Source organism: Coregonus clupeaformis, chromosome 27, assembly GCF_020615455.1.
Source record: "Coregonus clupeaformis isolate EN_2021a chromosome 27, ASM2061545v1, whole genome shotgun sequence".
In the NCBI taxonomy this organism is placed as follows: domain Eukaryota; kingdom Metazoa; phylum Chordata; class Actinopteri; order Salmoniformes; family Salmonidae; genus Coregonus; species Coregonus clupeaformis.
This window is the reverse complement of record NC_059218.1, coordinates 51,444,481-51,460,077: the sequence shown is the minus strand read 5'-3', so window position 1 is coordinate 51,460,077 and position 15,597 is coordinate 51,444,481. Positions and strand designations below refer to the sequence as shown.

Genomic DNA, 15,597 nt, shown 5'->3' with positions numbered 1-15,597 from the left:
AACAGAACACACACAGAGAGAGAACACATTTACACACACAAGCACACAGAAACACAGATAGAAGCTGGGTAATCCAAGGTAACGATTGAGATCACAGAGAATGGGAGAGAAAGAAAGAATGTGAGAGAGAGAGTTTTTGTTTTAGCTCATTATCAGCGGTGGGCCCATGTACACCACCAGGGAGAATGAGTCACACACTCTCGCTAAACTCTCCCTCGAGCCCACCTCACAGTATTCAAATGACGGCTTCACTGTGTGTGTGTGTAGCTATGAGTGGAGGAGGGATGTGTGTTAGTCATCAACAGTGTGTGATTGTGACTATGAGTTGGTCCTACACAAAAACAATGTGGGGGGGGACACTTTATATTAACGTTTTCTCTGAACAACACTAATTACAGACCATCCAAGAGAGGAGCGAGCAAGACAGAAAAAGAGATAGCAAAAGAAGACACAGCACAGACCACTTGCGTCTGCGAGAGAGCATCCAACTAGAGTCTCTCTCTCTCTCTCTCTCTCTCTCTCTCTCTCTCTCTCTCTCTCTCTCTCTCTCTCTCTCTCTCTCTCTCTCTCTCTCTCTCTCTCTCTCTCTCTCTCTCTCTCTCTCTCTCTCTCTCTCTCTCTCTCTCTCTCTCTCTCTCTCTCTCTCTCTCTCTCTCTCTCTCTCTCTCTCTCTCTCTCTCTCTCTCTCTCTCTCTCTCTCTCTCTCTCTCTCTCTCTCTCTCTCTCTCTCTCTCTCTCTCTCTCTCTCTCTCTCTCTCTCTCTCTCTCTCTCTCTCTCTCTCTCCTCTGCTTTTCCTCCTCCCCTCTACTCTTTTCCACCTCTCACTTCCTCTATACTGTCTATCTTCTCTGTTTCTCTTCCAGCCAACTACGTTTCCTCTATAGCTCCTCCCTCCCCAAAGCTTCTCAGTCAACCACCCTGTTCCCTCCCTCACCCAGTGGAAACTTTACACACAGGAAAGAGAGTCCCGTTCCCCTGCGTGTGTGTCTACAGCATTCCTTCAAAACAAACAAAATGGATGAAATCTTTTCTAATTAATTTCAGCTCAAATAATGGTTTCTGAGGCCATAAAACCACATATTACTACTAATGTGTTACACTTTCTTTTATTCAAGGGCAGTAGTGGACGAGAGCAGTAGCGGTCGAGGACAGTAGGGGACGAGGGCAGTAGTGGACGAGGGCAGTAGTGGACGAGGGCAGTAGTGGTCGAGGGCAGTAGTGGTCGAGGGCAGTAGTGGACGAGAGCAGTAGCGGACGAGGGCAGTAGCGGACGAGGGCAGTAGTGGTCGAGGGCAGTAGTGGACGAGGGCAGTAGGGGACGAGGGCAGTAGGGGACGAGGGCAGTAGGGGACGAGGGCAGTAGGGGACGAGGGCAGTAGGGGACGAGGGCAGTAGGGGACGAGGGCAGTAGGGGACGAGGGCAGTAGGGGACGAGGGCAGTAGGGGTCGAGGGCAGTAGGGGTTGAGGGCAGTAGTGATCGAGGGCAGTAGGGGACGAGGGCAGTATGTTTAGTATTTGATAGTGGAAATGTGTGATTTTCAGAAAGATAAATAATCAGTTTTTTCTTTCCTTCAGGTATTTTTTCTTGAAAAAGAGGACATTACATAATTCTCCAAACACTTCCTCTCGAAGCAGAGCCGCCCGGCTTTTTATCACAGAAACAGACACACACAGTCCAACTAACACACAGACATTCAGAAACCACACTCTCTCTCTCCGTTTCTCCCTCGCTTTTCCTCTACCTCTTTCTAACACACAGTACACTAGACATACTCTCTCTCTCTCCCTCTACCTTACTCTCTCAAACACACACACACACTTGACATATCTGAGCAGACAGGCAGCCTCTGCATCACTGTCACCATGACAACGCCATGAGACAATCCGCAAAAGCAGCCAGTCCCCCGGTCACACACCCCGGAGGGAGAGATGAAGAGAGAGAGAGAGAGAGAGAGGAGGGGGTAGAGAAGGAGAGAGATAGAGAGAGAAGGAGCGAGGAGAGAGGAGGAGTTAGAGAAGGAGAGAGATAGAGGGAGGAGAGAGAGCAGGGGGTAGAGAAAGAGAGAAGCGAGGGAGGAGGGAGAGGAGGGGGTAGAGAAGGAGAGAAGCGAGGGAGTGTGACTTGTACATGCTACACATGACAATAGACTAGCCACATAACAGCAGCCTGTTCTGAAGCACAGCGGCAACACATCTCTAGTAGAACAGCAGAATAGAACAGTATACGAGAGATGTGTAGAGCAGGGCTGTGGGTTCGATTCCCGCTGGGGCCACCCATATGAAAATGTATTCCCCCACTACTGTAGGATAAAAGCATCTGTTGAAGGGCATATTATTATTATACTACATTACATTAAGGGCCTAGTACCATTTTGGATGAGCCCCTAGACCAGCGGTTCCCAAACTAGGGGTCGCGACCCCGAGAATTTCACAAATCCTGAAGAAGAAGAAAAAATATACGTATTTTTCTCAAAATCATTGTAATGTGGTTAAAAGTGTAAAAGATCAAATTCAACCAGAGTGCCCTTAGAACATGGGAAAAGGCCGCACTTGATGGATGCGCTTGAATCTGAATCAAAGGCAATACCCTGCCGTCTCCCTCAGAGTATTAAAACTCATGGTACCGTTCGCCAGCTCATATCTGTGTGAAGCTGGATTCAGCAGTGCTCTCGTCTGCATTAGTGCCGCGTTCAAAACAACTGGGAACTCGGAAGTCAGAAATGTCCGACATCAGTGCGTTCAAGACAACTTGGAACTCTGAAAAAAACTAGCTCCAACTGGGAAAAATAGTTTTGCATGGTCATCCAACTCGGAATTCCAACTAAGGAACTCGGGCGTCTTTCTAGAGCTCCAACATTCCCACCTGAAAATCACTGACATCATGATTTAACCTCGTATTTTTCAGAGTTCCCAGTTGTCTTGAAAAGCACGTAAAACCAAATATCGATCCAGGTTGGATGTGACAGCAGAGATGAGGTGCGCACTGTTGACCACGCACCCTGACTTTGAGAAGCTCCAACGCGACATGCATCAAGCACACTCATCGAGAGAGAGAGTAAGAGAGAGAAAGAAAGAGAGAGAGCATGAGAGAAAGACAGTCTTTTTCTCCTTCCTCTTCTCCCCAAAGCAAACAACCCGTTTAACTGGATGGACAGAGAGAGAGAGAGGGGGGGGTTTGGAGACATCAGCCCTGTTCTCTTCCTTGTTTGTGATTGTTATCAGGGCTATTTTAGGAAGCTACCAGGAAGTCATTAACACAGACTACAGACTGACTGGACTGCTCACTGAGAGAGAGAGAGAGAGAGAGAGAGAGAGAGAGAGAGAGAGAGAGAGAGAGAGAGAGAGAGAGAGAGAGAGAGAGAGAGAGAGAGAGAGAGAGAGAGAGAGAGAGAGAGACAGAGAGAGAGACAGAGACAGAGACAGAGACAGAGACAGAGACAGAGACAGAGAGATGGGTAGGGAGGACAAAGGGAAAGAAATTGAATTGAATTGAGAGATAGAGAAATGTGAGGGAGGAGAAAGACTAGAGAGGAGGGAAAGAAGGATAGACCTAGATGGAGTAGGAGGGGGGAGAGCTGATACAGGGAAGATAATTATGGAAATATAGAAATATGAATTATAATGAGAAAGCGCAATCCTCCAATCAACCACTCCTTCTACTCAGAACCAAAACAATCCCGCACGCTTACATCATCAAAAAGGGACAATCACAATCACTTTCAAACAGGTCCCAAACATGTCGCCTCTTCTCCGGTCCAAAAGCCACCACTGTGCAGTCTTCCCCGCCATACATCTCTCTCGCTCTCTCCTGCCTCCATTTTTCTCTTCTTCATATTGTCGCTGCAGTATTATCAGATAATGTGTTTTTTCTCAGGCAGTGTTTCTGCAGTACCCACTGTAGCACAATTACTCAGCCTGGTGCTCTAATGGCTATTGATGCAGCCCACACACACACTAACAAGCACGCAGAGGCTCACACACACACCCGAGTACTCTCACGCAGACACACACCCACTTGCACGCACACACACACACACACACACACTCCCAGGGAACGTTCATAAAAATGTCATGGCGGGGTTCGATTAGAAGGTGCGTCTCCAGCAGGAATAACATCATCCAGATATGTGTGTAGTTTGTGTGGTGTGTGTTTATGTCTTGTGTGTGTGTGTGTGTGTGTGTTTATACAGGTAGCTAGGTAAACCTTAGCCTGCAGAGTAATTCCTTCTTAGATGAGGATTTGGCCTCTCGGTTGTCGTGGGCGCGACGAGCCGAGAGAGCTTTATTGGGCTAAGCCAGCTAGGATGAACAAGAGATCACCACTGGGGGTGGAGAAGAGGAGAGGGAGAGGAAGAGGGGAGAGGAAGCCCGTCATATGGATTGTGTTTAGCAGCACGTTACCCTCAGAGCCAAGCTGATGTCCACTGTGTCCCATCTGCCTCGTGCTACACAGGGTGACGACACACACTAGTGTGTGTGTGTGTGTGTGTGTGTGTGTGTAAGCCTCAACTCAATACCATATCTCTGGGGGTTTACTGCTCGTGGTATTGACATAATGAACCAAACACAGAGACCACCAGGAGGGTAACAGTTAGTGTTAGTAAGTATCATGATTCTGCTCGGAGTGTGTCAGAGATTACATGATGGACTGGAGTGGGGAGAGATTAAGCCCTGATGTCCAATCATAACAGATGATACACATTTCCTGAAAAGCCACGACACACATACAGTGCATTCGGAAAGTATTCAGACCCCTTCAATTTTTCCACATTGTTACGTTACAGCCTTATCCTAAAATGGATTAAATTATTTTTTCCCTCATCAATCTACACACAATACCCCATAACGACAAAGCAAAAACAGGTTTTTAGACATTTCTGCACATATTAAAAATAAAAAACAGAAATAGATTATTTACATAAGTATTCAGACCCTTTGCTATGAGACTCGAAATTGAGCTCAGGTGCATCCTGTTTCCACTGATCATCCTTGATTGGACTCAACTTGATTGGAGTATACCTGTGATAAATATAATTGATTGGACATGATTTGGAAAGGCACACACCTGTCTATATAAGGTCCCACAGTTGACAGTGCATGTCAGAACAAAAACCAGGCCATGAAGTCGAATCAGTCAGGATCAAGGGAAACATGAATGGAGCAAAGTACAGAGAGATCCTTGATGAAAACCTGCTCCAGAGCGCTCAGGAGCTCAGACTGGGGCGAAGGTTCACCTTCCAACGGGACAACGACCCTAAGCACACAGCCAAGACAACGCAGGAGTAGCTTCGGGACAAGTCTCTGAATTTCCTTGAGTGGCCAAGCCAGAGCCTGGACTTGAACCCGATCGAACATCTCTGGAGAGACCTGAAAATAGCTATGCAGCGACGCTCCCCATCCACCCTGACAGAGCTTGAGAGGATCTGCAGAGAAGAATGGGAGAAACTCCCCAAATACAGATGTGCTACGCTTGTAGCGTCATACCCAAGAAGACTCAAGGCTGAAATCGCTGCCAAAGGTGCTTCAACAAAGTACTGAATAAAGGGTCTGAATACTTACGTAAAAGGTGATATTTCCGTTTTTTATTTGTAATAAAATAGCAAACATTTCTAAAATCCTGTTTTTGCTTTGTCATTATGGGGTATTGGGTGTAGATTGATGAGGAAATTTTTTTAATTCATCCATTTTAGAATAAGGCTGTAACATAACAAAATGTGGGAAAAAATCAAGGGGTCTGAATACTTTCCGAATGCACTGTACACACACACACACACACACACACACACACGGTCACACAGACACACACGGATACAACAGTATAACCTAGTGGGCTGTGGTAACTGCGTCATTCATAATTAACATGCGTGTGTGTTTGTCAGGAGCAGGAACGGTTGCCCAGCATCAATAATGTCAAGTGGGCTACCTCTCAGACAAGACACCCAGCTAGCTGACTGCTAACAGGCTAATCACACTAATAAAGCAAGCCTCAACAATGTGGGGTGTTTATATTTGTCCTGTTAGACACTTGTACAAGTCTGTAATGGAAAATAATTTATTGCATACCCCAACTCCCCCCCAGACACCCGCAGGGAGTGGGATCACGGCTAGGGCTGTTGCGGTGACCGTATTACCGCCACACCGGCTGTCACAAGTCATGAAAGCAGTCAAATTCCATGTGACCGTTTAAGTCACGGTAATTAGGCTTCTCCAAGCTCTGATGCTGCTGCTGGTCATTAGTAGCCTACCAAACTTGCTAACTGCCTGGTAATCAGCACTCTATTGTCCCTCTAATCACTCTGACATCAATGCAAATGTTTTTCAAAAATCTAATCAACCACTTCATGAGAGCCCATGAGCTCATGTAGCGCAACATTTCAATAAGCTATGCAATTTCGCGCGAGAAAACAGAGTGATGGCCTCTACTAAAAACAGGAGGATCCCATCAGCTTTCTATAGGCTAGGCCTACTATATTTATTTCTCAACTTTACTAATATTAAGCACATTGCTTATATTTACAACAGGAGTATAGCCTACCTGGCTGGCATGAAAATAAACCACGGGGAAAAGCGTCCTCCATTCGCTATTTAAGTGCATAGATGACATGTATTTTTCCCCACTGCCCCTGTTTTGATACAGGTGCATGATAATGGTCCATTCTAAATCAAAACAAATTTCACACATATATTATTTAGCATATGTAAAGACAAGATTAAATCAACAATAGTCTGATGGGTGACAATATTAGCCTATCACTTGTGAATGATATATTATCACTTCTGAATGATGCCCAGCATAATAAACAATGCCTTTTTCTAAATCATAGTCGCACACCACATATAGTCTAGCCAATAGGCCTATATGTTTTAATAAGGTTTGTATCACAACTAAAGTGGCCAAATAACTTCTTAAAATTAAGCACATGAATCTGCTTTACAAGGGGTGTAGAGCCTAACTGGCATACATAAGCAGCGCATGAGTTTCAAGTTTGGAGAAGATCATTTTCGCCATAGAAATGCACCTTTATAATAAAAGCATTACATGCATAATTGCATTTGCGGTCACTGTTGATAATGGTGTTTTCCGCTAATGGAACATTTGCGCTTATAGCCTACTACCGTGTGCGCATTGCGGCGCTCATAATGTGAAGAAATAGCCTAATAGTTTATCAACATTTTAAGCTAAACGTTCTGATCTGTTGCATCAGCCACATTGCGTAAAAAAGGTTTTTTGATGCTAGTGGTTGTATTAATTTGGGCTCTATCACATCCCACAACTGTCCCAGACTATGTTTGGAATATTTATTTCTCGCACAGAATGGGTCGACTTTTGTACTATGGGGGATAGTAGATTGACATTGTGCTTTTGCTGTTCTTTATGCCGACTCATCTGGATGGCTGATGAAAAGTAAAAGTAGACAGTTCTTCCAATGTCTTCAATATGCACCTCGGAATTGGATAAGGACGCGCGCAGTTGCGTCCCCGATGTGTCTGTCTTCACTTGTAGCCTGTGAGAAAGACCCGACCACGTGATGGAGCGCGCAGCACTTAGGGAGAAGGGCACAACGGCCACTGGCCGCAAAAGGCATGGATTTTTTTTAGGGTGCATTACGGCCACACAAAGGGGAATGCCGCCGTGAAATTCTAGGCATTATCAAGTGCTTGTCAAATTGTGAATGAGTGACTGATGTAGTGTGTACAGCCTGCGCAAAAATCTAAGCAGAGCTTTTGTCTTTCAAGCGACTTTTTTTCAAATCATCATTAGAGTCTCATCATGCAGCCTTACAATGTATTAAAAAATCAAAACACACACAGCCCAACGTTTATAGAACAACTAAAGTCACATTAATAACTCTATTCTCCTGTGATGTGGCTACGGTTCAACAATCACGACAACATGAACAACAGAGTGTCTTCAAGCGCATAAGGAACACGCAAAAAACACGCAGTACGTTTTCACGCTTGTTACATTCAACACACACAGTCTTACACAACCAGGGAACTTATGGGTCAACAAAGCCATACTGTAGAACAAGAAAGCATCCACTCAATCCTCCCAGACACAGGCCTGTGTGGAAATCTCCAGATGTCTTATAATAGTTAGGCCTAGGCTCTATATAGCCTAGCAAGTAGACGGGTACGTCTTCAATACACATTCTTCTCTGCTGGGACTTTGGCCATTGTTGGCACTACTATCCACAGAGGTATTCTAGAGAAGAACATAACATTACTCACACACACCCAACACACTAAGACACACACACACACAGTGACACACACACACCCAACACACACACACACACACACAGTGACACACACACTTCTCTGTGTACACGGTGTGAGGCTGTGGAGAGAGGCCTAGTACAGGGTGCAGGGCAGTCTGATGAACATGTGAACATGCCTGGGAGGAGGGGAATGTGGTCACATAGCCTGGCCAAATTGAAAACATCCAGAGGGAGAGAAGGAGAGGGGGGGTTGAAACAGAGAGAGACGTAGAGAGGAATGGGGGAGAGAGAGGGGAGAAGGAGAGAATATGAAACAGAGAGAGACACGGAAAGGAGGAGGGGAGAGCCAGAGAGAGAGAGGAATGTCAGAGACAGAGACAGACAGAAAACAGGAGAATGGGAAGAGAGAGAGAACACAACAGCTCTGAGCCCTGTTGTGACTGAGGGGAATTTGGCGGGTTGTACGCTGCGTGTGTGTGACGTCAAAGTCATGGGCCTACTCAGCGTCATGGGCCTACTCAGTGTGTGTGTGTGTGTGTGTGTGTGTGTGTGCTCCATGCCAGCTCACTGGGTTAAATATAGCTGCTGGGCAGCGGTCCCAGACTGTATTAACAATACCACATCACCACCACCGCTTTAGCTAATACTGACACCGGATAGCAGGGGAGGAGAGGGAGGATAGGAGGAGAGTTAGGGACATTGGAGAGGGAGGATAGGAGGAGAGTTAGGGACATTGGAGAGGGAGGATAGGAGGAGAGTTAGGGACATTGGAGAGCGAGGATAGGAGGAGAGTTAGGGACATTGGAGAGGGAGGATAGGAGGAGAGTTAGGGACATTGGAGAGGGAGGATAGGAGGAGAGTTAGGGACATTGGAGAGGGAGGATAGGAGGAGAGTTAGGGACATTGGAGAGGGAGGATAGGAGGAGAGTTAGGGACATTGGAGAGGGAGGATAGGAGGAGAGTTAGGGACATTGGAGAGGGAGGATAGGACGAGAGTTAGGGACATTGGAGAGGGAGGATAGGAGGAGAGTTAGGGACATTGGAGAGGGAGGATAGGACGAGAGTTAGGGACATTGGAGAGGGAGGATAGGAGGAGAGTTAGGGACATTGGAGAGGGAGGATAGGAGGAGAGTTAGGGACATTGGAGAGGGAGGATAGGAGGAGAGTTAGGGACATTGGAGAGGGAGGATAGGAGGAGAGTTAGGGACATTGGAGAGGGAGGATAGGACGAGAGTTAGGGACATTGGAGAGGGAGGATAGGAGGAGAGTTAGGGACATTGGAGAGGGAGGATAGGAGGAGAGTTAGGGACATTGGAGAGGGAGGATAGGAGGAGAGTTAGGGACATTGGAGAGGGAGGATAGGAGGAGAGTTAGGGACATTGGAGAGGGAGGAGAGGAGGAGAGTTAGGGACATTGGAGAGGGAGGAGAGGAGGAGAGTTAGGGACATTGGAGAGGGAGGATAGGAGGAGAGTTAGGGACATTGGAGAGGCAGGATAGGAGGAGAGTTAGGGACATTGGAGAGGGAGGATAGGAGGAGAGTTAGGGACATTGGAGAGGGAGGATAGGAGGAGAGTTAGGGACATTGGAGAGGCAGGATAGGAGGAGAGTTAGGGACATTGGAGAGGCAGGATAGGAGGAGAGTTAGGGACATTGGAGAGGGAGGATAGGAGGAGAGTTAGGGACATTGGAGAGGGAGGATAGGAGGAGAGTTAGGGACATTGGAGAGGGAGGATAGGAGGAGAGTTAGGGACATTGGAGAGCGAGGATAGGAGGAGAGTTAGGGACATTGGAGAGGGAGGATAGGAGGAGAGTTAGGGACATTGGAGAGGGGGGATAGGAGGAAAGCTAGGGACATTGGAGAGGAGGAGAAAGTTAGGAAGAGAGTAGATTAGAAGAAGGGAGAGGATAGGAAGAGGTAGTGGTAGAGAGGTAGTGGTAGAGAGGTAGAGAGGAAAGGTGAGGAGACAATAAGGTGAAGAGTAAGGGAGGAGAGCAAAGGAACAGAGGGAGGGGGGGGGAAGAGAAGAGGAAAACCTCAGTGGGACAGAAAATTCATGAAACTCAGCCGCCCACACTCAAGCCCTTCTGCTAGGAGAGAGTGTGTGTGTGTCGTGTGAGTGTCATTCCATACTAGAGTGCATGCCAAGGAAAGGAGTAGTGGGCCAAATACTAACTCCGGCCTGAGCTTGCATGTCTGATTCTAATGAAACACTACACACACAGATATGTAACCCTGAACATTTATATAATGTGTAGACTGGTAATAAAGTGTTTATAACTCCTTCTTGAGTCTTAATAGACTAGTTATAACCTGACGGTTACACTACAAGCCCATAACCCAACAATAACACACAGCTCTCGAGTCAGATTAAACACACACCGCTGTGGAATGAGTGATGGAACCTCCCTGTGAGAAAAACAAGACAGACAAAGAAAAGAAAATGGTAGAGTGATAACACTTCACCTCTGGCTGAGAAATGAGGGGCTGACACAGACAGAGAGAGAGAGAGAGATGTGTAGACTGGAGAGGAGAGAGAATCTGCTCTCCGACATGTTAATTATTATTGGTGTCACTCGCTGTATACAATTTCATACTCTACTACTCATAATAACAACAACAACATACACTGCCTAGATACTGTAGCTTAGGATATATCCAAAAAAGTATTAGACCACTTGAAAAAGCAAATAGCCTGCTGAGGACATGATCCACAGACATGGTAGTAGGCTGTTTATGTGACTACTTGCACTGAGGCAGTCTACCCTTACGCTCACCTCAAAAGAGGTAGTCTCTCTCTCTCCAGACTCAGGACTCACCGGCTGTGAGAAGAGACTACCACAGAGGAGACCTTCCTAAGCCTGTAATAGTGGTGGCTGGTGGGAAAAGGCAGCATGAAATCCAAAAGGACTCCCTCTCACTCTAATAGCTCTCTAACGTTTACCGTAATTACAGGGGCTGTCATGCCTCGCCACGGGTGTGTCTGGGACCGTATGGGGCGAGAGAGAGAGAGAACCTGAGTTCCGTCTCAAACGGCACCCTATTCCCTATTTAGTGCACTACTTTTGACCAGAGCCATAAGGAACTGGGAGCCATTTGGGACGCACCCCGTTTGCAGGGGCTCTACAGTGCGATCAGTTCACTCGCATGTGCGCCTAAATATTTTGCTGTGCAACCTGGAATTTTTATTTTGGGGAGCACAAGCGTACCAAGATAAATGAATGATTGTAGCTTTATTACCTCAAATATTTTTCATAGTGCTCCTTGTAAAGAAAGGTCAGCCCAGAGCCCTGGTGTGGGGCAAAAGGAGAGAACCCTAAAACCCAGTGTCAACTCTACTCACACAGTAACCGTTACATGAATGTATAGTTTTGTAAGCTACTGACAGCCTTGGTTTGCTTTGCAACATATAGTGACTACATACAGCCATCTAGCTGCCGCCTAGTAGTTGGTTTATTCCTGGGCTCAGGCTGGGAAAGAGATTGAAGAGAGCGAAAATAAAATGGTGCTACTGTTTCCTTAAGACCAGCTAATGGGCGGTTCGGTTAAATGTCCACACGAAGCGGTAGGTCGTTTTTCTATTGCAATCACCGCTGCCTCTGCTCGATATACGACTCCTAAAAACGGCACCGCGAGGGGGAGTAGCGTTATCTGCTTTCTTGTTTGCTACTTAGTTTGTTGCCTCCAGAAATTAAATGAGAGCGCCAACGAGATACTACTTAGCATTTCAAAGGCATATTGGCCACCGCTGCAACAAAAGGGGCAATGTCGGCGCATTCCGACTCGTTGTTGTAGAGAGGAGTGAATGAACAAGGAGAGAGATTATTTACTCTATTGGTTTCTCCTTTTCACAGAAGCTTATGGTTTAAAGTCGTGATCCAAAGACAGATCACAACGCAAAAATCTACACAACACGGACCTTGACTGACACAAAATAGTGCGTTTGTCAGTGTGGTTACATGCGCAGTACACACAATAATGCGATTTAATATGATAGTTCGATTAAAACGTTTACATGCTTTGCAAGAACGATTTCCCTAATAATCCTGTTTACATGACATCTGAAATCAGGCTACCTGATGGCACTCTGATAAATCCAGAAAATTGCCAATCAAAATAAACGTTAAACCATAGCGAGCATGTTATTTTAGGCAACATAGTTCTGACATATAAAGTTTGTATGTGAAAACTACTTCTAGCTGTTCCGAACTCACTTCACTCGTGCTAAAAGAGGGCGCCTCCCTCGGCTGGTGCTAGCACATGCGCAGATCAAATACACTGCTGGATCGTCGATTATTATATTAAGGCGTTTACATGTCCTAAATAATACTAAAGATTGCTCAGAAAACCAGGTATTTAATCAGCGTATGGTTACTTCGATGTTGACATTAAGCCGATTAAGATAAAACGACTATTGCATAAGCTGCCTACTGCCATAATCAATTTAATATCGAATTATTAGTATGCATGTAAAAACGTACGTTTCATGATAGTCGGAAAACATAATAATGCATTGGCCGTTGTCTGTTAATCTAGCTCTATCAAAAGCAAAAGTAGCCTATCCACATAATAGTGTAGTAACCCCCCCCCTCCTCCCCTTTAAACTATAGTTCAGACTGTAGCATTGAAGCTTATTACGTCCCTGTCGGAGAGCTTTTTTTATCAAGCTGTCTAGTATCCTAGTTCTAGTAGGTTCCTCTATTTTAAGTCTGTTCCGCTCTCATACACCCAGACGAGACTGTCAAGTAGAAATCACGACTGGAGAAATATAGGCTACCATAGTACTCTCAACCGTTATGAGATTCATATTTGAAGAATAGCTGGAAATTTGCTGAACTGTAAAAACTGACAAATGTTGCCAACAATGTGGTCAACTGTGGGCGAGAATGTCTGCTGAGTAGGGAAACAATGTTGCAACAAATTTCCGCCGAGAAAATGTAACAGTTTAGCTACCAAAACAAAGAACTCGTGTGGAACTTCGTCGTCAATTCAAAAATAATCCGCCTATCAAGTAGTCCCGGAAAATGTGTTCAACCAACTATCTACGGACACTTTTCCCAAAGACTTAGCTTCCAAAGCTAACGTTAGCTTGGTCTAAAAGCAAAGCAACATTGCCCTCAAAAGGGCTACCACAGCCAGCAAAGACATTTTCTGAAAATACAACAAGGCGCAAAGTTAGTTGTTGGCTGCAAGGGGGAAGTTAGTGGATTGCGTTCTTTGTAAACACACGCGCTTGTTGGCACAGTGTTTTGAAACAACCGTAGTGAGTTCAAAGCAATTCACTGAGCGTAGTTAGAAGAATGTTCTCAACAACTTTTCCAGCGGGGGCGGCTGAGTTGTAGCCCAACTTTGGGGGGGAGTAGACTAAAGAACGGGCATCTTGGGCTGGTGACTGTCTCTTTAACTTACCGCTATAAGTGTGTTGTTCCTCTGCTCGGTCGAAGACGCCGATTCGGGGTCTTGCTGTTTATTTTGATGCTTGCTGTTTGCAGATTTCTTCGCCCTCTGCTCCAAGCTCCGCTGGTAAAGACTCACGGTCTCCCTCCGTTCTATCTCCAGCTGCTCGGCGTGGGCTTGCTGGTAACGGTTCTCACAGTTGACATGGTGCCGCCTGCACCCCTCTATCCTCTGCCGTAGCCGCTCCACTACCGTGCTGTGTTTGGGAATGCCCACATTGTTGGGGTTTCCACCCGGGTTCATGCCGCTCGCCATGGCATTGTTGTTGATGCAAATGTTACTGCCGTTCGCTGCAGCGGGGGTTGCAAAGTCCCCCATCATTCACCCGAAAGGCTAGTATTTTGGAATAAGTTTTTCTTCCCCTCAAGCCTCCGAGTAGTCTCTTCGTCTTCTAGGCTAAATGTTACAGGGAAGGGGAGAGGGTCGTTATGTTAAATGATGAACAAGACGGGGACCGGGTGATTCAAATGACCGTAAGGACAGTAAACAAACGGTGGTCGTTGTTGATTCTTGTTCCCTCCTTCGGGACAGGACGCGGTGGCTCCACCATTCAACACTGTTTTCAAATATCACCTTGCCCCGTTGATGGAAAAACACCGATAACAATACCCCGTAGCCCAGCACGAAGGCTTCAAGAACGAGCTAGTCGTTCGGTTGACCAGTAAATCAACACAACAACCGCGGCCAGACTAGTAGTAAAGGTAATAACTCCATAGGACACAACCGGATATTAAGCTACAGGCGATCATCACTACCTCCGAGTCCCACTCGAACTCCACTCACACACACAACAGACCGACACTGCCTCGAGCTCGCCGTTGTTTTATTATGTTGTCCTTTGTGAAAAAGTTTTGCTGTTTGAACCGAAGGGGCTCCGGAGTTGCTCCGTGAACTTGCTGCATTTCATTGGTTTGGTCGGTAAAAATCTCTAAGCTGAACGTGAAGAAGAGTTGTCGTGATGGGTAACCGGGTCCCGTCAACTGGTGCACATCGAAATCCTCAAGACATGGCCGTGATCTCTCGGCTGGTCGCTAGTAGCTGATCACTGCCACCATCACAATAATCAAGACCGATCCTCCTCCATGCCAGCGGAGTGATATCAGGACAAGAGTTTAGTAAAAACCAGCTAGAGGCTGTGAGTAGCCCGACGGCACAGAGGAAAACCCGGACTGGAGTATGCATGTTACAGCCACGCCGGATCCGTAGCGAATAAACAGTGGAATGAAAGCAGAATACATGGAGGCCTAGTGGCCGGTCACTGTACCTACAATCAGGCAATGCAACATCAAAGCAATGTTGTAGCTCACAAATATGAAACGACAATTCAAATAAAAATCTAATCAACGTGTATTGGTCGCATACACATATTTAGCAGATGTTATTGTGTAGCGAAATGCTTATGTTCCTAGCTCCCAACAGTGCAGTAATATCTAACAATATAAAACAATACATGCAAATCTAAAAAGTAAAATAATGAAATTGAGAAATATTAGGATGAGCAATGTCAGAGTCTGGAATATAAATATGTATGTATATGATGGGACATAGATATGGACAGTATATGGATAGAATATGTAGTATATCTGTAGTATTACATTTACATTTTAGTCATTTAGCAGACGCTCTTATCCAGAGCGACTTACAGTTAGTGAATAAATATATATATATCTTTTTATACTGGCCCCCCGTGGGAATCGAACCCACAACCCTGGCGTTGCAAACGCCATGCTCTATCAACTGAGCTACATCCCTGCCGGCCATTCCCTCCCCTACCCTGGACGACGCTGGGCCAATTGTGCGCCGCCCATGAGTCTCCCGGTCGCGGCCGGCTGCGACAGAGCCTGGATTCAAACCAGGATCTCTAGTGGCACAGTTAGCACTGCGATGCAGTGCCTTAGACCACTGCGCCACTCAGGA

The 15,597-nt window shown here is 46.1% G+C and overlaps 1 protein-coding gene across 1 annotated transcript in view; it reads right to left on the bottom strand.

Annotated features, from left to right (window-relative positions):
- The window catches only part of maml3 (mastermind-like transcriptional coactivator 3), a 131,607-nt gene extending 116,624 nt beyond the window's left edge, over window positions 1-14,983 (bottom strand). The window contains exon 1 of the mRNA XM_045207964.1: window positions 13,633-14,983. Coding sequence (XP_045063899.1) covers window positions 13,633-14,001 — 369 coding nt within the window. The 5' untranslated portion in view covers window positions 14,002-14,983. The remainder of the gene's footprint in view (window positions 1-13,632) is intronic.
- Window positions 14,984-15,597: the final 614 nt, after the last annotated feature.